The sequence below is a fragment of the Theobroma cacao genome, chromosome 1, assembly GCF_053813885.1.
Source record: "Theobroma cacao isolate CCN51 chromosome 1, ASM5381388v1, whole genome shotgun sequence".
In the NCBI taxonomy this organism is placed as follows: Eukaryota; Viridiplantae; Streptophyta; class Magnoliopsida; order Malvales; family Malvaceae; genus Theobroma; species Theobroma cacao.
Genome location: NC_142639.1, coordinates 7,737,606 through 7,762,007, shown reverse-complemented (window position 1 = coordinate 7,762,007; position 24,402 = coordinate 7,737,606). Strand labels below are relative to the sequence as shown.

At 31.6% G+C, this 24,402-nt stretch overlaps 2 protein-coding genes across 8 annotated transcripts; both read right to left on the bottom strand.

Moving 5' to 3' along the window:
- Positions 1-672: 672 nt before the first annotated feature.
- RGLG3 (Copine (Calcium-dependent phospholipid-binding protein) family) lies at positions 673-10,392 on the bottom strand. 7 transcript variants are annotated; one of them, XM_088807900.1, is made up of 12 exons: positions 10,230-10,392; positions 8,789-8,986; positions 5,257-5,341; positions 5,003-5,143; positions 4,812-4,925; positions 3,369-3,466; positions 3,189-3,268; positions 3,008-3,113; positions 2,613-2,740; positions 2,364-2,529; positions 2,198-2,254; positions 673-1,032 (listed from the first exon to the last, which is right to left on the bottom strand). In XM_088807900.1, exons 1-12 carry the CDS (start codon positions 10,257-10,259, stop codon positions 949-951), a joined length of 1,287 nt encoding a protein of 428 aa, XP_088664026.1. In that variant the 5' UTR covers positions 10,260-10,392; the 3' UTR covers positions 673-948. The 7 variants fall into 7 exon arrangements, with proteins under 7 accessions (XP_088664026.1, XP_088664030.1, XP_017969349.2 ...); XM_088807904.1 differs by having other exon boundaries at positions 8,789-8,964; positions 10,230-10,384; XM_018113860.2 differs by having other exon boundaries at positions 8,789-8,865; positions 10,230-10,379.
- Positions 10,393-11,118: 726 nt separating this feature from the next.
- Positions 11,119-17,679, bottom strand: LOC18611903 (uncharacterized). Its single transcript, XM_018114255.2, has 8 exons — positions 17,346-17,679; positions 16,933-17,041; positions 16,070-16,185; positions 14,960-15,079; positions 14,703-14,792; positions 13,877-14,025; positions 11,609-11,837; positions 11,119-11,468 (listed from the first exon to the last, which is right to left on the bottom strand). Exons 1-8 carry the CDS (start codon positions 17,565-17,567, stop codon positions 11,316-11,318), a joined length of 1,188 nt encoding a protein of 395 aa, XP_017969744.1. The 5' UTR covers positions 17,568-17,679; the 3' UTR covers positions 11,119-11,315.
- Between the last annotated feature and the right edge of the window lie 6,723 nt (positions 17,680-24,402).

Sequence of the window (24,402 nt, the reverse complement as noted above, 5' to 3'; positions counted from 1 at the left end):
CTTTAGACATCAATAAATAATAAATCAACAATTGAACTGATTAAAGCAAAGCTCCCGATCCAATCAACTTAACCAAATATTTTGATTGAAACATAAAAGTTACTGACAATACAATTCTATATTGAAATAAGAATTAAAAATGATGAATGTCTTTAAAAAAATCTATTTAGTTAAAATTTAATAAAAATCTAAAATTTTAAAAGTTTAAATCTCAATAGTTATAAAATATTTTTATAAGATTAAGATATGATACTCAAAAAAAATCCTTAAACTATGTAAAGATATTCAAATAAATACTTATTCTTATATTGCATTTCATCGAATTTTTATATTTTTATTTTGAATCAAATAAATTCTTAAAACGAACGATTGACCAATTGTTATTGTCAAATAAATTCACTTATTATTTTAAATCCACGTGACGTTAACATAATTTTGACACGAGTAAAATATTATGATATCATCATGTTATATCAATATATTATATCGTCATCTATTATAACATAAACATGTCACGTCAATATCACGTGAATATAATAACTAATAATATTTTAACTGATAACAATTAGTTAATTATTAATTATAAATATTTATTTGATTTTAAATAAAAATATAAAGACTTAATTGAACATAAATAAAAAAATAAAAACTTATTTAAATTTTTCTAAATAATTCAGAAAATTTTTAATATTATGTCAAAACTTAGATTATGGTAAAATCTGATTTAACAGTCCGCCAACCATCCAGTTTTAAAATATTGCTAGGCATTGCAAAAATAAACAATTACTTGTAACAAAATAAATGAAAAGAACTTTGTGGAAGCAAAATATTCCAAAGTGGGACCTTTGAAAGGGAAGAAAAAAACCAAGCTTTGTTCCATGAGATGTTGTTGGTGTCCTGATATGTTTCATAGCATTCAACATCTAGAACCAGAAAGCACTCTCTCAATCAGGTATACAGTCTCAGGCGTGTCGTTATCGGCTGCCGGCAGATTGGGCATGATGAAATTGTCCCTCCGCAATCCTTGCAAGTCTTTGAACAACAAAAGATAAATATGATAAACAATTTGTCTATTATCCATAAATACCATCCACATGAACTGTTCGAGGTGCATACAAAGTATTCCATTTAGCTTTGTAGAACATCTGCTATGATTTATGGCAGATTTCATTAGCCATTTCATAGGCACTTAACCAATGCAATTCAGGGCATGATGAAGTAAAAATCCTTCAAGACTGCTAAGGCACTAACAATATAATTCAAAATGAGAAAAAATAGATTTATATGAGAAAATTTTCTAATTTGCATCTATTGAACCTTAAAACTTGACAAATTTGTAACCTGTCTCACCGAACAACACCTAAACTACTACTTAAGCATGTTGAATCAGTACAAAGTCCAACACTTTGCTCATGTAGCATCCCAGTATGACACAAGATGAATGAAGTCCTTTTACGATTGATGCTTGTGGCTGATAACTTGAAATATGTGCTTTATGAAAAACATGGAGGGATGTGTTGGTGGAGTCATGTGACAAGAAAATTTAATCTATGGGCTTTCTAAATATATCAGGTTACCCTAAGTTGCGCCAACATCTGCATTGCTCCTCAGAAGCTTGAGGATGGTCAGGGAGTTAAAAGATTAAAAAATTGGATGTTAAGGGCATGGAGCAGGCCACATGAGGCATGGGAGGTTCCTATATACACATTTGACAGTTTCCTTGTAGCATTTTCCATTTTAGTTATCCCTCTTTTGGAACTTGTAGCTGCTCTTAAGGGTGCATTGGGCATCTTTTGTTTGTGACAATAAACACTTATCATTTTTTGTTTTCTTTTAAGAAAAAAATTACTTAAGGGAAAGCTTATTGCTTATCAAAATCAGAACAGCATCTCTAGAAATATGTTCCCAGTGCGTCTACCTAGACCTGTATGCCCAATACTTTATTTTGAATAGAGACAGCAACCTAAAAGTTTATTACAACAAGTGAGAGCTACCTAGACATACAAATACCAACCTCATATAAAAAGCTTTTTAATGAAAAGAAGTTGAAGGTGAAAGCATATTACTAAATAGTTCATTTGAAGAGATTCTCTTTAATATGTTCCCAATGCAGAAATCTATAATGTATACCAAACACTGTATTTTAAATTAGTGATAGAAATCTAAAAACTATATAATTTGATCAAGATGCACTTACTGTGTGACCGCATCCAAAAGCCATGTCCTTTGGGTTTGTCAAGCAGATAGGGCAGACCTTGAAGAACACAATGCACATCTCAAGACCAATCTATGGATTTTAATAGAATTTTGTGCAAAAAGGAGGAAAACTTAATTGAAAAAAAGAAAGAAAGAAAACCTATTACCGGTTCTGCTTGGGAACCCATTACAGGTTGTGCTGGGGCTGTTGGTTCCACTATTTCATAGTTTGTCATGTGTGGGATCGATTTAACAGCATTATCGTGATCAATCACTTCTTGTGGAGGTGGAAGTGGTGGAAGTGGTCTTTGATGTCCACCTACTGATTCTCTACTGCATAAGTTTTAACAATTTTATGTTTGCAATTGTTCCAAACTGAAATTAAATATATACTGAAAGCTGGCTTATGGCCTTACTTATCATAACGAATATTCAGGGTAGCTCTGTACTGATATGGAATTTCCATGAGGGCAGCAAGAGCAAAGGCTGCTTCTTTTTTTGATGGTTCTGTGTTCTCAGACATGATTTTTGTAAAGTTGACAAACTGCAAAGAAATGGTGGCACAGAACACTTTCAGAGGTTTCACTTACTAGCACAAAATAAATTGGATTAGACAACCCTTTGTAAAGAGACCACTATATGTAAAAAGCACATTGCAATTGCAGGCTCAACTCTCTGATGGTGACCAAGAATGCCATGAAACAACATTAATAATAACAATTATATATGTACTGGAAAGTAAAATACACAGTAAACTTGTTAGCAGAAAGGTTGCTCTGTTCATATTGATTCAAAGACATTGCTTGCATACCTGGAAGTTGTCAAAGCTGCGATGTGGAATATTATCATCAAATTGTTGCATTGAGTCCCAGGGTCCATCACCCACTCCAACCAAAATAATTGAGAGAGGATAATGGCTGTTTACCAAAAGCCATGATCAAAACAACAAGAACACAATAAAAACGTAATCACTACAAGTAGCACTTCTTTACCTAGCAGCAACAATGGATTCTATAGTTGCTTGTTCTTGTGTACTAAACCTTCCACGTGGTGTGTCAGGATGCCTTGTAACCTATGAAATCACATAAACATCTCAAATGATTGATGCATAGAAGAAAAAGGATACATGATAAAAGATTTAAGACTGAGTGCACAAAGCATGTTTTATCAACCTGCCCGTCTGCAATAATGACAAGAACATGATACTGCCCATTACTTCCATCCACAATGTCAATTGCAGCATTAATAATTGGAGCAAATGAAGTTGGACCTGGTACAAGGGTAAGACATTACCATATTCAAATCTCTGCAACCATTCTGAAGGTTAAATACGACTGTAACTAAAGGATTAGCTCAAACACATAGCATTTAACAGAAACCTCATACTCTGGACTGAAAACAGAATGCTAAGAATGTGACAACATTGGGAACCACACAACCTAAGATCTTTGAGATTAAAAGACTGTAATTTTAGTATAAATTAAATATCTTTGAGATTACAAGAAATACAATCAAATTCTAACATTCAATGTGTATAAGGCGTGCAAGAGTGAATGTGTCTAAATAAGTAGATAAATAACTTCACTCTTGATTGAAAATAAAAGACATTACAAAATTTAATTAAAAATTTGTAAAACTAAAATTGCAACCATTTCACATGAAAATTATGAGCAAAACTAAGAATTTGAATAAAAAACTGAAATTAAAAATTTCATTTTAAAATAATAGAAAAAATTATGTAATATTGTATATTATCTCTTAACTCAAACAACAATGGGCCCCCTACCTACCATTCAATCCTGACTCTGTCCCTGACCTACAGGATAAATTTTTTGGACAGATTTATACAGTTATGAAATTAAAATATGCATAAATGCAGGAATCTCCTAGAATTTTATTCAAAATTTCACCCTTTTTTTTTCAATTGATATCAAGAATATTCTTTTCTTTATCCTTAAAACAGCAAATTTGGACATGACCAAATGTTGGGAAATGACGCAATAACATACATTAAAACAAGCATAGATAATACGAGAGTGTTACATTGGGATATACATGCCTATAAGAAAAGATAAGATTCGGAATGAGTACAAGAAACATAAGCCCCCAAGAAATGATATTATTCAATATAGGACAGCCATGTCAAGAGGGAAGGAAGACCAAAAATGTTATGAATGGAAGCTATTAGAAAAAGGAACCCACTTTTATTGAGTCTACCAAGTTTGGACTTGTACAGAGCCACAATGGCACAATGTAATTTATATAGCTAACCCTACTTGAAGGGAAAGGCTTAGTTTGTTGCTGTTGATCATATATGTATGTTTATGTATGTGTGTATTCGTTATTTATATGTTCATGCCAATAGGGAAAACCTTTACATACTTATGATACATCGAGTGTTTCATGAGTAATAACTTGTTTCATACAAGTTATTATTTATAAGCATTAATATCTTCCGAGCAATAAAGTTCGATGATGACCATGAAATTAAAAATGACAATTCCTTCAACTAAAGGCATTAGAATAAAACAATAGATATGTAAATCAAACATGATGTAAGGCCTACAAAATTCTTAAAGCAATAAAACAGAATAGAAGGGAAGATCTTCAAAAACCTGCCAACTTTAAGTGTGGAACAATCTCTCTGTACCGTGCAAGAGCTTCCTCAAAACCATGACAAGATCGGTGATCAGGATAGAAGCTGAATACATTTTTATCATGCGTTGATGCTACCCAAAAACAAGTATAATAAGATAACTAATTCAAGAGGTAAACCATGAGGCAAATAATATACAATGGTACTAACCGTCGCCAAAACCAAAACAAGGTATTAAATTATCTTCATCAAAAGGAGATAAAGTACGGCCAATTATAGAGATTGCTTGCTCATATGGATTAGGTGAGCTACCAATAGCATGAAGGCTTCTTCGGTTGAATGAATATTTTCCTATAGTAAACAAAATGTGAGCTTCTTTCGCAACTAATTATTTGTACAGTTTCATAAAAACCATAAATTAAGATAAAAGGAATCAGCCAAGGAGCGGGAAGAGGAGAGATTACCTGTCCACTCATTGCTTTTTGTGAAGTCAATACCAAGTATTAAATTGGATGATTCAAGTCCTGCCTCTCTCAATGCAGAAATAACCTAATTCATGTGTATTATACTTCTTGTTACCAAACATATTCCATTCAAAAACACATATAATAAATGAAATAAATACCATACATACATGCGCAGATGCATACATAAAGTGACCCATCATATTCATAAATCAGAATAAAAAAGATGAGAAATAGAAGAGAATGCATCCTAATTATATCTTTTACGATAATTAGATGACATTGCAGTTCAATTGCATTTATGTTTTCTAATGGTATAATGACCTCTAAATTTTCATATCCTTTTCGCTCAAAATCTGTGCCAATTTTAAATCTGAAGTACTAATGTGTTCATTGCCACATGGAGTACTACCTGATGCTTATTTAACTCCTAGGAAGGTTACGTTGTCACAAGCAATATTACAATATTGCATCATTTAACAATCGAACCCTACATCAAAATTTTCATGCTAAAATTAGGTCATCTCCCATAGCGAGTAACCATCATTCATCCAACTTAAACACTTTCAAATAAGTTATTATCATGTAATTTTCCTATATCCACCTCAAACTTTGCGTCAATATTGATTTCCCAAGTTCTTTACAACAACTTTCAAGTTTCTTTTAAGTTTCTGACTTACCATCCGATGCTATGCATGAAGATATACCACATATGCATTATAAAAAAATCATGGCTTAGTTTTGCAGGACATGTCCGTATGTCATGTTGCAATAGTTGGTGCTGTCATCCAGGATGGAGCTAGGAATTCTTTTCAAGAGGGCCAAATTGAGTTTCATATTTTTCTTTCTTATCTTTAGAGAAATAGGTCACTATCATAGAGCTAATATACTTCTAATTACACCATATTTAATATGCTGTTATCTTAAGAAAGTAGGAACATCCATAACATGGGATATTGGGCACTAAAAATAGGAATTTAAATGAAATATTATCTCCATAAAAATTAATCCCAATTCATGGAATTGAGGTTCTTGATATGTAGTCTCTTAATAGAGCTATGTACATGCTTAATAGAAAAGAAGTATGTGCAAAACTGTCATGGTTGATTTGCTATCTATCTTTCTCTCAAATGCACCTGCAAGCAAATATAGAATAATACTAACTCAAAACCGTGTAGCTATACCTAAATATTCTAAGTTTTGAAGGACAATAAGTATTAGTTACAATGTTTTAACAATTTATATTAATAAAAAGAAAAAATATGCCACATTGGAACCTTCTTGTGCAACTCGTCACCTTAACAATTCTAAATAAAATTGCATGAACAAACAATAGCTGAGCAAATTTGGGAAAGTTTACCTACTTACAGTTTGCAGTTGCTAGGTTAAGAAAATTAGGCATTTTAAGGTTTATGGCCATGGAGGAATTAAGGCTAGGGTTTAAGAATCAATTCGGTTTGACTAAATGTAGTGAAAGAGCGTTGAAAATTTTAAGCAGCAGCATTAGTATAAAGCAAATTTAAGAGGCAGTCCCTTGTGCTGTGAACACTAATCCAAGAATACTTATATAAATACAGAGAGAAAAGAAGAAGAGAGGAAACAATCACACAATCATAAGTTTCCTAAAAGAATTCTCAATAACTCACATTTTTATTTAAAATAAACTCTAGGAAACCTGGAATACCAAGAGTCCCGTAACTACAAATACTGGGATTAACAAAATCTAGGATTCAAAAAATCATTAAAGCTAGGAATAAGGGCAACTTATGCAGATTAAGGGCCATATAAAGCCCCAATAACTTGGCCCAAATTTAGACCCAACGGACCATGGCTAAGGCCCAATCCAGCAACATGAAAATTACAAAAATATACCTAAACACCCAAAACTTGATCAAACTGATAAATTAATGTACTAATGACTTACTAACAACCAAGGGAACTTTCCTTTGGACCAGAAGGTCTTCTTTAAACAAAGAACCTTTGGCTTCTGAAGAGGACAAAATTTAACCAGCCATAGATGCATCATCACCAATTAGATGCCCAATTTTCAGAACTTCAAGTGAAGAAGGGTATGCTAGAAATAAATTCAGATATATACAAGGAAGCTATGGCCTACCTAATTGCAGCCCACAACCATCACTAAAATGCTGCTGTACACTATAATCTCTTAAAAATTGTTTCATACTCCTTTCTTGTTTTAAGTCAAGACGTGTTAGCCAACCAAAGGGACTATTGTTGCAAAATGTGCCACATGCTTATAGAAAAATAAATTATAAAAATTCTTAAGAGGTTCTTTCTGTTTTTTTTCCACTCCTTAAACCCCCAAAATCCTCAAGAGAATAGCAGTTCAAGGTCACAATCTGATTCAGTTCCCATTCACTAATACCCTCTTTTGAATCTATATTTTAAGCTCTAAAGTCCAGCAATTTCATAATAATACGTGATTTTATATTTCAAATGCATTATTTAGTAAAAATAATTTGCAAGTTAATTTAAGGAACCTCCATTCCTGTAACCGCTAAAGATACCTTTCAAGCTCTATAGTTTTTTTTTTTGAAAGATAATGTGATATGCACTCATAGTGTCTTCTGGAAAGTACCTGGTCGTACATAATGTTTTACACACCAACATTTCAGTTCAAACTAATATTTCTCTTTTGAAGTTTCTTCAATAACTACCAAAAGATGACCCTGTCCTTTAAGTAATGCCCAAAAGCACCAAATAAGGAAGAAATGAGTTTCCATTTTACTAAATGACGGCAATAAGTTTGTTCAGCTCAATTTCATAAGGACTTAAAAATTGATCTGTCCTGCTATGTCACAGCTATATCAGATTAGAAGGAAAAAAGATAGAATTTAAATGAAGCTTTCCTAACCCTTCTAATTTCATCTATTTTCTTCATTCCACAAATCCAGGACAATGCTCTCCAACAGTTGTATGGATGTCAAATCCTTCTTTACTGCTTCAACATGTGATCTTAGCTCTACCTCAAACCCTCTTCATCTCTTCTTGTATTTAATAACCAGCTAATGTGCATCGTTGGCCTACATTCAATATTTTCAAACCATTCAAGTCATCCTTTAAAGTTTTATTAGCTGGACGAAAACCGATAATGATCAACATCATCAATACATAATGCATTTAGTTTTTAATCATCTGCCCAGAGACTTGAGCAAGATAAATTGACTTCATATTATTCTTTCCAGGATAACCAACCAATTCTAAAACTGATTGTTTGCTATTTCACTAGGTTTGAATTTAATCAATCAGTTCAAACCTAGACTAGGTCATATTTCAATTGAGACTAGCAATGCGCTTTATATAAAAGTATTGCTTTTCAAACAAGCCTTGCTGTCAACAACTATAGTTAAACATGAACTTACTATACCGTCAGGTTATGCTCCATGTTGGCATCTCATGTCTAGTGACTACTTTTCGTATAACGAATTAACCAAAAACCTATTAACAGATAATATCTCCTATGACCATTGACCTCAATCTACAATTCAAAGTTAAGAGTAACAGCGAAAACCTGATCCAAAGAGCTGAAATTGTCACGTATATATGTAGCTTGCTGCCTAGGTTGATAGTTGTGATCCATTGAACTTCCTGCATGGGATGGAGGTTCATAAGAAGGTTGATGCCAAAAGTCAGCATGAGAATCATCATATCCTGATTCTGTATTCCCCATTCCAGAGGAATTGGTACCTTTATCCACACACAAACATGCCTTTACAAGCGTCAGGAAAGACTAGTTTATTTCTTATACACAAATCCCTCAAATGAAAATCACAGCAGAATGAGCTTGTGAGAAACAAAAAAGAACATCTAAGTATGCATTGAAAATATAAGTAATTGATTTACTGCAACATACGACTTAAGCCGGAAGACATAGTTTCTATTTCATGCATCTTTTGGAAACTAATACAGGTAAAAAACCATGACAGTGTGGATTGAAAGTTTCTACTGCATCATGTACCACTTATTTTAGAAAGAGTTCTATTCCAGCTTATGCATTAAAAGTTAAGACATAAATCAACTTCAACAACTGAAAACCCTGCATACTGAGATGATTTTACTGAGAGTTTGAATACTAAAGCAAACAATACTTTTGACAAATTTTAGACTAAAACTTTAACTTTTGAGATAATAATATGAACGATCTTACTTCTATATGGAACAATTCTATTAGCATTTTAGTCATTTGTTCACTTTTAATGAATGATTTTGCGTTTCACCAATGACTATTGCTCCATGGTAACTCTTGCGGTGGTAAAAACCAAATAGCAATCAAAAGCAAGCAGAAGTAACGGAAAAAGAAAACAGAGTTGAATTCAGAGAAACCAATGTATACCCCTAAAAAGTTCAAAACTGCTTAACAGAATAACATTCATCACCTATCTTAAATTCTTTTTATCTATCATAAATCATATAATTTCCCTTTTAAATGCAATTGGAAGCTGAGAAGCTATATCTACATTAACTACAGCTGAAAGTTGAATTAGTTTAAAATTTTCCTTTCAACTTCTTCCATAATCTTCTCTCAGCAACCAAATAGAAATCTATGGAAACAGTTAAAAACTTTTCAGATAAAAAGCTGTTACTTCGATTAGATCGATTTTCTACTTTCCCTCCAACTTAGTTCCCAGCAATATCAAATTTGTATCTAAATTAGTTCAAATTTCATTCCATTAATAAAATCAATGGAAATTTATTACCAAACCAAAGAAATGAAGTCAGAAAACAGATCAAAGAGAGACTAAATGTACAGCCAAAAAAAATGCAAAAATGAAAATAATAAAAAAGAATCAATCCATTTGCATGGAAACAGAGATCAAGGTTACCTTTCTGATTAGAGAGAGAGAGAGAGAGAAAAGAAAAGAAAAACAAACACTTTGGATTAAAGACTTTTTTGAGTATAAATAAATTAGTCATTCATGAATAAAGATACTTTTGTTGACGACTTTCTTTACCTCTTCTCCTTCTTTTCGTGTTGTTGACATGGCTTTTCTTGTCCGAGCGGTTCACTAGTTTGATTTCCGATTCCCCAACTAAACAATCGATTCTTACAGGGCTCTTTACATCGTCCTCCGTCACAGTCCAGTAATAGCCGTTGGATTCATACTCTTCGGTTCGTTGTGATGGTCTCTGACGGACACGTTGACTTTGCTAGTTGTTAGTACAGGGAACGTGGATGATTATTTGTTTTTGGCCAGATATATAACGCGGATGATCAATTATTAATCCACATAGTACTATATATTTTATTTTATTTTATTTTATGATTAATTCCGGGAAAATGGTCCTGATTGAAATTAGGCAGCAGCCATGAATCTTGAGTTGTTCCATTTCCATAATATTCGCTTGGAATTTTGGATTTCACTAGTTTCTAAGCGTGAGCTTGGGGCAACTTTACTTGTCTCAAATTGTCAAATTAGATTTTATTTTCGGTCCTGATTTTATCCTTGTGGGCAAACACATGGGATAAACATGATAGCTGATTGACATTTGCTTTATTCAATAATGAATCTTGGCATAATTTTGGATCATACAGGAATCCAGACTTAATCATGGCATAATAATTATTGACAATACCATGCTAAACCATCATGTATTAAACCCAGTGCAAAAATGTCATAGGTAATGGATCTTACATCGACTCTATAGTAAAGTGAAATTGGATATTTTAAATATTCACATCATCTTTAACCTGTAAGTAATTTTTTGTGACACAAAACTGTAAGAGCGGACAATACTTTATAAGTTAGTTTGAACCGTGACAGCATGGCTAAGGGTGATATCCTGTTCCAACATCAATGTTTTCAAGTATGAAGCTAGCAATTAAGATACCAGATGACAGAGTACACTAGATAGAAACAACATTCATATCTCAGTATATCAAATCTTTTCAGCAACCCTAACTTCAATACAATATTCAAAAGCTTGACATGAAAGAGGTTAATTAGCATACAAAATAATAAGTAAACAGGCTAGCTTCTATCAAGAAAATCATACTTCATTTTCCCGATACATGAGTCAATTATAGGTGATGACAATGGTTATCTCCTAAACATACCAGAACTTAGTAATGTTCTGCTATACTCGGAAATTATAGGAGAGCTCTTCACTAATTCCCATATCTTGGCAGAACTTTTTAACCAGTCACGTTCAGAAACATTCCTCGTAAAAGAAGGGCAGGTCATGGATAATACCTGTGAAGAACACTTGTTATAAATCTGATAACATGAAGCAAAACCTTTTGACTTATGAAAAGCTAAAATATTGCTGCATTCCTGAGAAGGCAGAGCAGACGGAGGCACTGGTGGAGGAAAAAAGATGTGTAAAAAGAGACCTGATCCCGTAATTTCCACAGTGAGGAGACGTAGCTTTCACACTGAGCACTGGGAGAATCATCTTTATCCTTATATGGGATCACAAATAAATTAAGCAGTTCTGTATCTTTAGCATTAATCTTAGTATTTCCACATTTATGTCTCATAAATGAAGAGGAACTGAAATATCGTAAAAGTGCCTTCCGCATTTGCACAATATTAGGTGGAGAAAGATCTTGATCTTGTAGCCTATAAACATTAAGAACACGGGCAGATATGTTACTGCTGTGGACCTTTAACTATCTATGAGAATAAAAAATCTACTCATCTATCACATACTTATAAAATATGACAAGACTATGAAGTTCTAGAATGATTTCATCATATAATAACATTAAGATCTGTTCAAGGAAAAAGTAAAAAAAATACAATCCTAACTCCTAAATGATGCACACAATATGCCAAGATTCATCAATATTCAAAAAGGAAAACCGATGTCTTCAAAAACTGGCCCTGCCCAGCTGCTTGATCCAGTTTAACCAGGACCCAAAAAGCTCTCTAGGCCAGACATCCTTCTTGACCAAGAAGTGGTAAAAACCCAGAAAAAATCTGAGTAAGATATTTTATATAAGAAAAAAAGGGAGAAAGAAGAAGAATAATTATTTCCTGGCCTGCCCATATCAACCATCAAAAAGTTTTAAGAAAGAATATTCGTGGATGATGGTTATTTAATGAAGACAAACTCTTTTCTAGTGGCCAAACTGGTTATAGTCATAGATCTGATAAAGAAGTTGCTTAGTTGAAAAAATTGCAAGCATAAGCACCACATCTTCTCTGAAAAAAGATACAAAATGAGAAAAGGAAAAAGGACCTCGTAAATTTAAGTAGTGCTCAGACAAAAAAAAAATGGTGAGTGATTTATGAAGACAAAAGAGATATAGAAGAGATAATAAAGATGAAAACAAAGAGGAATCCTAGACAAAAGAGGAATAGGCAGAAATCACAGAATCAGATGATAAAAGAATCTAAACACCTGAAGATGTAAATTGGGTCCCAGCAAATCTTTATATAATGGTGGTAACTATAATGGCTGGGAGGGTTAATAAAACTTCTATTTTCTAGTCATAACTTCTTTGTTTTTTTTTCTTTACAAGAAAGGTCTGGTGGATCAACATGTTCACAAATGTCATGCTAAACTTGGTGGGTTGGCCTCTGGGATGGATTTGGAAACCGAGAGGAAACCAAAATATTTGTGTACGTATCCTGTATATTATCTGGACCACCCATATTTACAGTGTACCTGAGGGATTTTCTACTAATACTACTGAAATAACAAATATTTAGAAAATTTATATGAGATGTGCACAAGTAATATGGATAATGAAATAAATATTAAATACCAAATCATGCACCTTAATATGTTCACTTACAAATAGTTTTCCTTAAGAGTCTTAACAATTGTCTGAAAAATGACATAAGCAAGAAATTTGGGCAATAACAAGTTACTGTTTGTTCACAATATTGTTGGTACTTGGTAAGTTGCAGACAAAATTACAGAGTGAGATGATCCAAAATTAGCTTTGAAAACACATTATGCAGTTTGCTTTAGTTCAACCTTGAAATATCTATGGTCCTGGAAATATAGGTCATAGAAGAGGGTACTTGAATTAGTCCAAAGTACAATTATATAGCCAATAGCTACACTGCCAGGCCTATATAAGCAAGAGCCATATACAAGCACAAGGTAAAATTATCATAAATAGGACAAATAAGATTACCAGATTCATAGATAATAGTTACATGACCTACCATTACCGAGTTAATGGCACACAAGAAACTTCTGAAAGCCTAAAAGCTGTCTTCACTCTACACAATTAGTGGTTGCAAAAGCACTGTAGTTAAACTTAACATGTTGTAGAAGCAGCATTGATCCTATTAAGTTCTCTACATTAGCGGGAGTATTATTGGAGGCGGTGACAAGTGATGTGGGAGTGGCAATACTAGTGGCAAGGCTTGTGGTGGTCAGTGCCTGGAAATTGTGAGAATAATGGAATAGTCATGGTAAATGTCAATTGTGACTCAAAAGATAAGAAAGACAATATAGGTGGTTCTGACATAAAATAATAAAAATGCACTACAGATGATTTCTCATTTTCTCCTCACACTTCTAATGTCTTTCTCCTTTGCTGTGTCATTCAAGGCATCATTGACTACTAAGTTATAGTATTATCCATTTCTTAAACTTGCAACATGATTCTAACAATATCATCAGGAAAAATATAACTCACTTTGTATGCACAAAAACAGGAGTAGCCATATACTCTTCACCCTCATGAACATTATCTTTGCCCTCTTTGTCAGGCCCCACAGTAGAGCTCTGTGAATGGGGAGGGGTTATTAAAGATGGATCAGGAATGCCATGTTTCAGTAAGTCAACCTGCAGAGAGAGTAAGAGATTTAATAATTAGCATAAACAAGAATACGTTGCAAGAGTTTAAACCATTATACATATATAATCAGATTATTTCTTTGCTTTTTGACCAGCAATCAAATTATTTCTTTAGCATAGTTAGATTTGAAGGAGACAGAATTTGGGACATATTCTCTTCTAAATCACGGGTTGTAATGTCTTACTCTAATCACTAGCATCCTCTTTTGCCTTTTCTCTTGTTCTAATAGCATCTTCAAGTGTACAACTTGCATGTTTTTCCCATCAGAAATCCAAATTAGTAAACCTAACGTAAATGACACTATAAACCAAACAAAATCCCTTTTGACATTTTCTTTTTTCATTTTCTTAAGTGGTCATCTTAAACATCATACAGATTTTCTTGAGTATTGACAGGTCTCCATTCAGATGGCAAAATACCAACAAAAACTCGTATGGCTTACTGAAAGATCTAATCATCATCTCTCTATCCAATAATAAATATAGAGCAGCAGCACCAGAAGATTTCTTGATTTAGATAATGCATAACTATTAACATACAACAACAAAATGCTAAGTACATAAATAAGCTGCTGATAAGAATTACCATTTTAACATATTATCAGCACTATGGACACAATGGAATGTATAATAAAGATGTAAAGTGGTCAAGACAAGAATATTACCGTCAACATCAAGTGCCACATGTTGTTATCATGAACTCCCTCAGACACCACCAGCAAAATGTGACAAATGGATGCTAAGAGAACACCAAGCTAAAAAGATTCCTTGCAGCATGCGGAGAAAAAATTATAACATTATTAGACATTTTACTTTCCATTATTGTCAGAATGGGCTCCTAGCAAAATGGAAAATATAATGAAAAAGAAAGGTACAACACTAATATCTATAACAAAAGACCCAATGGATGCAATTTAGTTACCTGGATATTCATAATTTCATGAGCCAGCTCAGCAGAGAGGGACTCGCCACTTAGTACTGAAACAGTGGATGATCCATCAGGTCTCATCATCTCAGATAAAACCGAAGGACTAAAAACAGACTGCAAGACAAGAATAATTACAGTGATGACCATCATAACACACAAAACAGCATTGAAACCACCCCCCCCCCCCCCCCCCCCCCCTCCCCTCCCAACTGAACATCGCAGTATGTAAAACCGGAAACCATGGATTGGAGAAGGGGGGAAAAGACTATAGACATCAAGCATATTCAGGGCAATCATCCCTGCAACAAGTACAAGTGCAGGAACATCAATAAACAAAAAGACACATGTGAATTAAATGATGTCAAACCTAAAGTGGACACCAATCCAATCGCATAGATATGCACACAAGAATATGCGCGCTCATGCATAATATCTCCATGCCAGGAAAGCACACATATCTAGAATAAGCAACAGCAACTAGCAGGTATTGAACTCAACCAGAAGGCCTAACACAACTGGCAGGTAACTGACAAATGGTTACACGAAATAAAAACAAGAAAAATTTCAGGACTGAGAAGACTTTTTGTAGCTTATTCCCAGTTCATATTACCTTCATTTTCTCAAAGCTTCCCATTAGATTAAGTAATCTCCATAAATAAACTGGCCTTCAAGCTTGATCTTATAAATGCACTTGGGGAAACAATGTGAATATGTCAATATATTGCAGGTCCTAACCAATTTTGGGAAATGACCTCTAACCATTAACCTTTCAATGTCAAAACATATGAAAAGAAAAAAAAAACCCCATCAACAGTCAAATACAATTGCAGCAAACGTATTCAAGTTTTTCTTCCAGTTGATCTTTGTTCCCACTAAAATGTATATTGATGGAAAGAGCTTTCTCATAATCTTCTCCAATCAAGAGGACTTTATAGTAACATCAGAAAGACTATCAATTTATCATAGCTTAACCTTAACTAGACTTCTGAAACTCAAAACATACTTCAAAAACACACACACACACATGTGTATTGTTTGACAAATATGGTCTATAAAAAAGGAAAAAGAATACAGTCAGACAAAAGGGAGTAGTAAGATTGAAACCTGCGTATCGAGTAGTATAAGCCGTTCAGCAGAAATCCTTGGTTCAATACCTACAGTACAATGCCTTGCCATTGCTCTAGTGTCTTCTGACTGTATAGCGAAAGGTGGCAGCATACCTATAAATTAGAATGGTAAAGTTATCTGTTGGATGTAGCCATGTGCATAGAAAGATTTAAACTTCAACAAGCAATAGCATGTCATTCAAATACTATATGCAATTAGTGAAACAAATGATCCTCCTCTTTTATCATTAAAAAACTAAGTTTGGATATAATCAGTCTTCCAGAAGAGGACACGATCACTTTGTTATAAGCATAACCAACTAGCAGGGAAAATCTGTTAAACGGCATACCTTATGAATCACAAAATTATTGGTTTGATGTAGAAAAAATGAGAAAGTCTGCCTACTTAAGGTTTATGGTGGGCTAGGCATAGAAAATAATGCTTTTAAGGTTTACACTTGTGGTAGGATGTAGGACTAGGTTTAGGGCTTAACTAAGGCTTGACTACAGATATGATGTCAAAAGAATGCCAGAACTTAAGGGTACAAGTGCCAGAAATTCTGGAAAGCTGCAGAACTAAAACAAAGCAAGTTTAAGAGCTGTTCTTGAGTTGTGCACAGTATTTCAAGGTGTTGTAACAATAGACAGAGAGAAGAAGAATTTCAGAAAGAATGCACATATTATAATCACAAAACTACAATTTCTGTATTCTCCCAAATTTCTCCCAACAGTTGAAATCTGAATTCATCATAAAATTTAACTCAAAAATCAAAACAATTTTTTAGTGCAAGAAAATAAAACACTTTCATTTTGCTTACTGAAGAAGAAAATTAAGAGACTAAATTATGAAAGAATGCACACCAGGTGAGATCCCATCAAAACCATAAAGCTCATTCATGATCATCGACTTGCCCACACCGGGTGGACCGATGATTCCAATCACCATAAAATCAGTATTCTCAGTCAAAAACTGCAATCAACAAAAAACAACCAATAATTAATTTTTTTTTAAATAACAAAATGTACTATTCCAACTCGTATTAAATTTAGTCCCTCCTTCATTTTGAGAATTTATTATAGTTTTACTTTCTAGCATTCGCTAAACAAAATTCAAATAGCAAAATTTAAACAATCATACAAAGCCTAGAAAACCGCAAATAATTTAAGCTTAAAACAACTATTTCCACTTCCATTGCATCTGAAGCTTTTGCATCCAAATAAAACATAAAGACTTGAAACGAAATGGGAATTTCTTTTTCTTTTCTTTAACTTACGGGCAAAAAGCGATCGATGTGGAACTCCCAGGAATCAGAGAGGAGGTTGAGGGAACCAACGGGAGGGAGACGGGCCCGGTGTGGGGCCGTTTCATCTTCAACACCTCCGCGTCCAAATTTACCAGGGACCGGCCCGGCCGACGGCTTGGCTAATAGGATTTTGGGGGCAGAAGGGTTCGGTGAGGGATTGGAAGAACCAGTTCCGCCGATAGAACCCGCCATTGATGTTGGCAATGTAAGCTGGCTCGCTTTAATTGCGGCGGGAGAAAGAAAGAATTTTACTAAGAGGTCGGATAGGAAGGAGCAAACGAAGAGCTAGCGACGAGCGACGGTATCAGTTACTAATTATTTATTTATTTTTTTACCGTGAGTTTTGGTTGAAAAATTTACATTCACTCGTTAAAAAAGATAAACATATTCTCTATTAATTATTTATGTTTTCTCTCTTTTTTATATATACTTTTTTAACTACAAAATTAAGAGATTTAATTAATTTTAATTAATTTATATTCTAATTTTATTACATACTAAATTTGCTTAATTCAATTTAAATATATATATTAATTTTGATCTAAAGCCAAACACAATATCAAGCAAAGCAATACATTGAAGGAGGCATAAGCACTGCTAAGACAAACACCCCCAATGCAAGGTCCAAAATGAATGGGTGGTGTGTTAGTGGGACAAAAACTTCAGACACAAGGTCTGAAAGGGTCGATCCACCGATACTATCTCCAGAAAGTGCAGGAGTGCAAATACTACTGATCCACCGCCACTTAATTCGCCGTTACTTTGAGAAGTTGCAGACACGGACGGATCGAAAATGGTGGTGAGGATTGGTAGTAGTTACCAAATGAAGTAGTATATTTTTAATTTTGTATTATTATATGTATAAAATTTGAAATATATAATTTCATCATCTCTAATCAAATCAAATATTATATTTTAAAATAGTGTAATCAAATAATTGATTTGATTTATAATTTTGTATAATTAACCTTTAACCACTTTCATGTACAATCTTGAATTTATCACTAAATATAAAAATATAAATATTAATCCATTGTTGTCTCTACTACCACCTGAGTCACTTTTATCGCGAACAAAATCATCTCCATGGCCTTTGTATCCAGTTCACAACTTAAGGAGTTGCTAAAAGATAAAACAAGGTTTATCATGAGCCAGAGCCACAAGTTTCATGAGCTTAGCTGTGGAGGAAGGCATCATTGTCCTTCCAACAAGTTCTCAATATGCTACCATTGCTCCTTAATCAGCACAGAATTCACTTATCTCTTACTGCAATTGGTTAGTGTAGCTAGCTAGCTAGAGTTGAAAAGCACCAGAGTGCGGAGGGGATTATTTTATTTATATAGAGGGCGAGCAGGAGACTCAAAAAGGCTTTTCCCTTAGAGCGATTACTTCATAATTATCAAACAGATAAGAATTAGTTATGTGTATCTTTTTAAACTCTGGAAAGTCTAAATTAATTCGATTTAGCACGTCTTTAATCAACAATCCAAAATTGTAAAACAAGAGAAATCAATCTGTTAGAAATTGACATCCAAACACTTAACTCATTAATTAGTGCATGATCCATCTACTTAAAGAGTAAAGTTCGAATCTCTCCTCCTCAATTATAAAAAAAAAAAATCTGTTAGGAATTGATCATACTAACTACAATATGAAAAGTTAAAGATATATATTTGATCCTCTCTTACCTGAATAGCAAGGATTCATAAATAATTGAGTGATAATTAAATTTTTTATGATATTATATTTTTATAATGCAAAACATAAATATTAAACATTTATCATCGTCTAAGATTATATACATAAATATAATATATTTTATATGTATGTACAAATTTATATTTAAATTTGAACAAATAATAGAAAGCTCAAACCTTAAATATAAGACCTCAATAATATAGCACGGTAGAATGTGTGCTCAATCACTGTAGAAACTGAATTAAAACTCCAAACTATTAAACTTTTTATTACAAAACACTAATTATTTGAAATCTACTATGAACTAATCATAGTGAGATTTTAATTGTCTACACAATCCAAATTTAAATATATTTAGTTAAACTCAAACCCTAGAAAAATAATTTAAAGCGGGCAGTAGGTACCATGTACCATCTAAATATATAAACTTCCCTAATGCAAATTGCACTTCATGACCTCCGATTTGACGGAACATGCAATCAATTTCCTCGACATCCCCCATCCTGACCTATAAAAAAAATTCAAATTATAATCAAAGTGTTAGTACTTATTTAGTAACTAATTATTTGATTAAGTAGGAAGTATATGCTGACTAAGAAACAAGCAAAGAGGTAGTAGTGGATGTATATGCAAAAAAAAAAAATTAAAGAAATGAGACCTGCTCAGGCGTTTGATTTGCAGGAAGGCAATGACCCTTAAACATGAACACGACAGTATTCGGATCCAGTGAATATTTGGAGCAATAAGCATTCATCAGCTTGTGCAGTTGGCTGGTACGCTTCATCTTGTAATATGCTACTTTCAAATTCTACATATCAAAATCCACCATAAATATATATCAAGTAATTTCAATGCTTTTGTTATGAAAAATGAAACCCAAGAAAAAAAAAATAGTATTAAATATTAAAGAAATGGTGCAATATACTTATATCTACTTACAATTAATCATAATTCGCGCAAAAAATAACATCATTTTATATATATAATAATATTTTTTGAGCAACTATGCATACACTTGTGTATTATTAAATCAAATATTAAGGTGAAAACAATATCGCATATTTATGAATATAATATGTCCCAAAATGTAAATAGGCAATTTACTATTGGAAAACTTATTATATCAATTTCTATTGATTCCACAAACAAATCCAATAGTTAAAATACGAACACGACTATAATTGTATGAACAAGCAAGAGAAATGGTGGTTGCGCCTAAGGATGGCAAAAAACTCAAATTCAACGAATCTTAACTCGTCTCAATTCAATAAAGATTAATTTTTATTGTTTGAAAACTAAAGATCAAGTCGCTTTAAGTTAAATTTTAAATTAAAAAAATTTAAATTACTTTCCAGGTGGGTTTAGGTTTTCCTTATCTCAAGATATATATAAAAGTGATATATATTATTTATTTATTTAATATTATATTCATAAATATATATTATATTAATAAATTTATTATTTAATAATAATTAAAATCTCTTGCTGTATTTAAATAAATCAATAAACTATTATAGCTTATTGTTTTTAATATTAATAAAAAGAATGTCTTTCAAAAAAAGCAAAAGTATTAATTTAACAATAAAATATAATTAAAATGTAATTTATATTAAAAAACAAGTTAATTATTTTATAAAATATATTAATATAAAAATATAAAAAAACTTTTCTAATGTTAAGAATTTATTATTAAAATAATAATAGTTACAATAGATTTTGTAGTAATAATAAAAAAATAATAATTTTCTTATGCTTAGGAATTTGATGTTGAATTAGCAAAACACTACTTGTATGTAAAAAAAAGGCAGAATTGACCCTGACAATATTTTTAGAACACTAAAAGTAAAAATAGGAAAAAAAATTATAGGAATTAAGAAACAGAGTCAGAACCTGATTCTTAATCTTGATGTAAACACGATCATTAGGCAGGTTCTGTGAGGAAGAGGAGGAGGAAGACATTTTTGTTCAAATCTATTTTTTTCTTTATCACTTACTCGCTAAGATTGAAAATTTGTGTAGAAAAGTTTGATATGTTTATAAGAGTCCTTCTGTATTTATTGGTATATAAATTTAGTAAATAAGTTGTTGATTTCTCAAGTCAAAGCAAGATAAGTTGTATTTTACGAGATTACCATTTTTAAAATTATTTAAATCTATCATTTTCTTTTAATACTAAATAAATTTTAACTATTATATCAACCTTTCGTTGGCATTTGATTAGTACCTCTTATAGTCATAGCAAAATCTTAACACTAAGATAAAATTTATTTCTTTTATTCACCTACCACCTTCAGATGACATTCAATGTTCAACATTTTTAATAAATAATAAGTATGAGACACAATCTTATATTGAAAAAAAAAAAAGATGTTCTTTAAATAAAAGGAGTAAGTCTTTAATAGTTGGACTAAAGTGACCTAAAGTGGAAATTGACCATCCTAGACTTTACAAACCTTGATTGGTATTGTAATTTAATTATTTGTAATTAATTAAATATTAAATTATTTTAAATTTAATTTTTGGAATTAAATGATGTTAATTAACTGTTACAATTGTGTTAATAGATTTGTTTATACAAATAGACATTTAGGTATAGGGACTCTTCTAGTTAAATATATGGTGGCATTTGGTATTTTGAAGGCAATGCGATTGTTAGGATATGTGATTATTGAAAATATGATTGTTAAGAAGATAATTTTATAATATTTGGTATAACATGAAAAAGTAATGCTTGTAAAAAACGTAATGGCTAGAAATATTACATTATAGTGTTTGGTTTAAAAGCATTTTATTAAAAATGTAGTATAAATTTATAAAATTACCTTTATATATGAAAATATAAAATTGAATAAATATAAATTTTTAACTTTTCAATCATTTCTTAAAATAATAAATAATAACATGACAAAAATAATATTAAAATATGTAAAATTACTAAATATTTATTTTTAATAAATTTGTTAAGTTTTAAAAAATTTAAATTAATTAATTTTAAATTATTTTATAAATAAATTAGTTAATTAGTTAATTTAATTAATTTATAAACCTTTAATTATTTTTTATTTTACTCAACAAATTAAAATTAATTTTTTTTACACATAAAACTCCACTTTTCTTTTTTCACTTCTTCTTTCTTTCTCTCTTTTCTTGGACCTATCTTTTCTAGTGAACATTGACTTAAAAGAAAGGTAAAAGAAGAAGAAGGAAATAGAAGAAGTTGGGGATAATTTGAAAAAAAAAAAATTTAACTTCCCTTGACTGCCATGAGTGAAGGGAATGTGACATTCCTTTAGCTCATTGTAATGACCTTCCCTTTGTAAGTACATTCCTTTCAATTTTTATAAACTAAGTACTGCAAAATCATTGCAGTTATTTAAATTGAAGGGAATGTGTTCCACTTCCATTGAACCAAACACTCCCTATGTATAAAGAAAAACAACTTTCATTCAATGTCTCATTCTTCACCAAATATTTCTCTAGATTGCTTCTATGTTTTACTCTAGAATAAGTTTTTGAGAGTTAGATAATTTTACCAAACATTGGTGAGTATCTAATGAATTAGTTTCATCAATGCAAAACACAATAATGATAGGATTTCATTAAATTTTCAGAATTTATTGCCCATAACTCTAACTACACACCATCAGTGGAAGTGAATAAAATTTTAAAAATAATAACACTGTTACATGCCTTTGGAGTAATTTATTACTTTATGTATTTTCAATCTATGCTCTAATATTCAATTGTTTATTGTAATGGTTACAAATAAATCTTGCACTTAAAAATGAGTTTCATCTCTTTTGTTCACCCACAGCTTTCATAGCTTTTGCTAAACAAGTTTTAGAGTGTTATGAATATTTTTTTTGAATATCTATTTATATTATATAAATCTAGATTTAGATATAAATTAGATTGGATGAGATTATGATTTAATCTATTCATCTAATCTCTTAGTATTGTGTTCATATTGTAAATCCAATCTAAATAATGAGTTACTAACCTATAAATAGATCCCTTCACTTCATTGTAGATACACTTGAATAAGATCTTTTTATTCTCTGTAAATACTTTATTTCTTTCTAAATACTTTTTTTTTATATTTCTCTTATAGTTGTTTTCTTAAGATTTATTTCATAACATGTTATCAGCACGATTCCCTAATTTCTCAAGTTTTGGTATTATTTTATTTTCATCATATTCAAGTTTCAAAAGGATTTCAATGATTTGGTTTTGATTTCTAGTTTTAGCAAATCAAGTAAGTATTGGTATTATTTTGTTTTCATCATTTTCAAGCTTTAAAAAGATTTTAATGGTTAGTCTTTAATTTCTGATTGTAACAAATCAGGTAAATGACTTATATTTTCATTCCTTTAAAATCAATCTTAATATGAATTTTAATATCATATAGTATATATTATATTTTATCCCTTGGTTGAAAAATGAATTTGCTATTATATAGCTATCAATGAAAAATCATGAATGTCTATTCCCTACACTGAATGTGACAAACAAGCTACTGATAAAAAATTAAAAATACATCTATTCTCTAAAGTGAATGCAATATCATTTAATAATTATGGTCATGATCATGAATTCATCCATTCCCTGAAATAAATGCAACATCATTTAATAATTATGATCATGGATATGGAAGAGGTCGCCATAAGAATTTACACTATCACTATTTTAATTCTACAAGAAGTGAATGGATAATTTTGCCAATATAAATGTATTGATAATTTTACGACTAGAAATAGATGGATAATTTTACCATCAGAAGTGAATGGATACTTTAACCCACTAACCCACCAGAAGTGGATAACCCATCAATAAATGAATGAATACTTGTAACCCACCAAAAGTGAGTAAATACTTTTAACTCACTAGAAGTGGATGAATAATGCAAAGATAAAAACGGAAAGAATAAAAAGAATATAGAAAACGTATCGTCACTAATGTGGCATGAAAGACCATTGGTCACGTACCTATTATATGTCTTACATTTTATCAAGCATTACCGAAAACTAAAACATATTGTGATGATTTTAATCATGGTCAAGTTGATATAGCACATCAAAATGTTTGTCCATCCTTAAAGGGGAATTGATTATATGATTAGTAATGGAAACATCCATTGTTGCTTTTCTTGTCCTAAAAAAAAATTGATCATTTGATTGGTAATGGAAATATCAAGAATGAAATTTTTTTTAATAATTTGCTAGTATATTCTAGTAGAACTCTATTATAAAGATACGTTTATATGTTATCATATATTTAAATGATATGTTTTTATTATGTGTTTTAATTCTATATTTAATGTTCTTTTATG

What these genes read in the sequence shown, in the direction of transcription:
- RGLG3 (XM_007048391.3), bottom strand. Translation starts at nt 10,191, where the DNA reads ATGACTAATTTATTTATACTCAAAAAAGTCTTTAATCCAAAGTGTTTG. An exon ending in AAAAAGCAATGAGTGGACAG is followed by an intron (nt 5,144 to 5,256) that starts GTAATCTCTCCT and finishes TGTTTACTATAG; the next exon opens with GAAAATATTCATTCAACCGA. An exon ending in TCATTATTGCAGACGGGCAG is followed by an intron (nt 3,269 to 3,368) that starts GTTGATAAAACA and finishes GTGATTTCATAG; the next exon opens with GTTACAAGGCATCCTGACAC.
- LOC18611903 (XM_018114255.2), bottom strand. Translation starts at nt 17,567, where the DNA reads ATGGCGGGTTCTATCGGCGGAACTGGTTCTTCCAATCCCTCACCGAAC. An exon ending in TTATACTACTCGATACGCAG is followed by an intron (nt 15,080 to 16,069) that starts GTTTCAATCTTA and finishes CTTGTCTTGCAG; the next exon opens with TCTGTTTTTAGTCCTTCGGT. An exon ending in TGTGGAAATTACGGGATCAG is followed by an intron (nt 11,469 to 11,608) that starts GTCTCTTTTTAC and finishes TGTTCTTCACAG; the next exon opens with GTATTATCCATGACCTGCCC.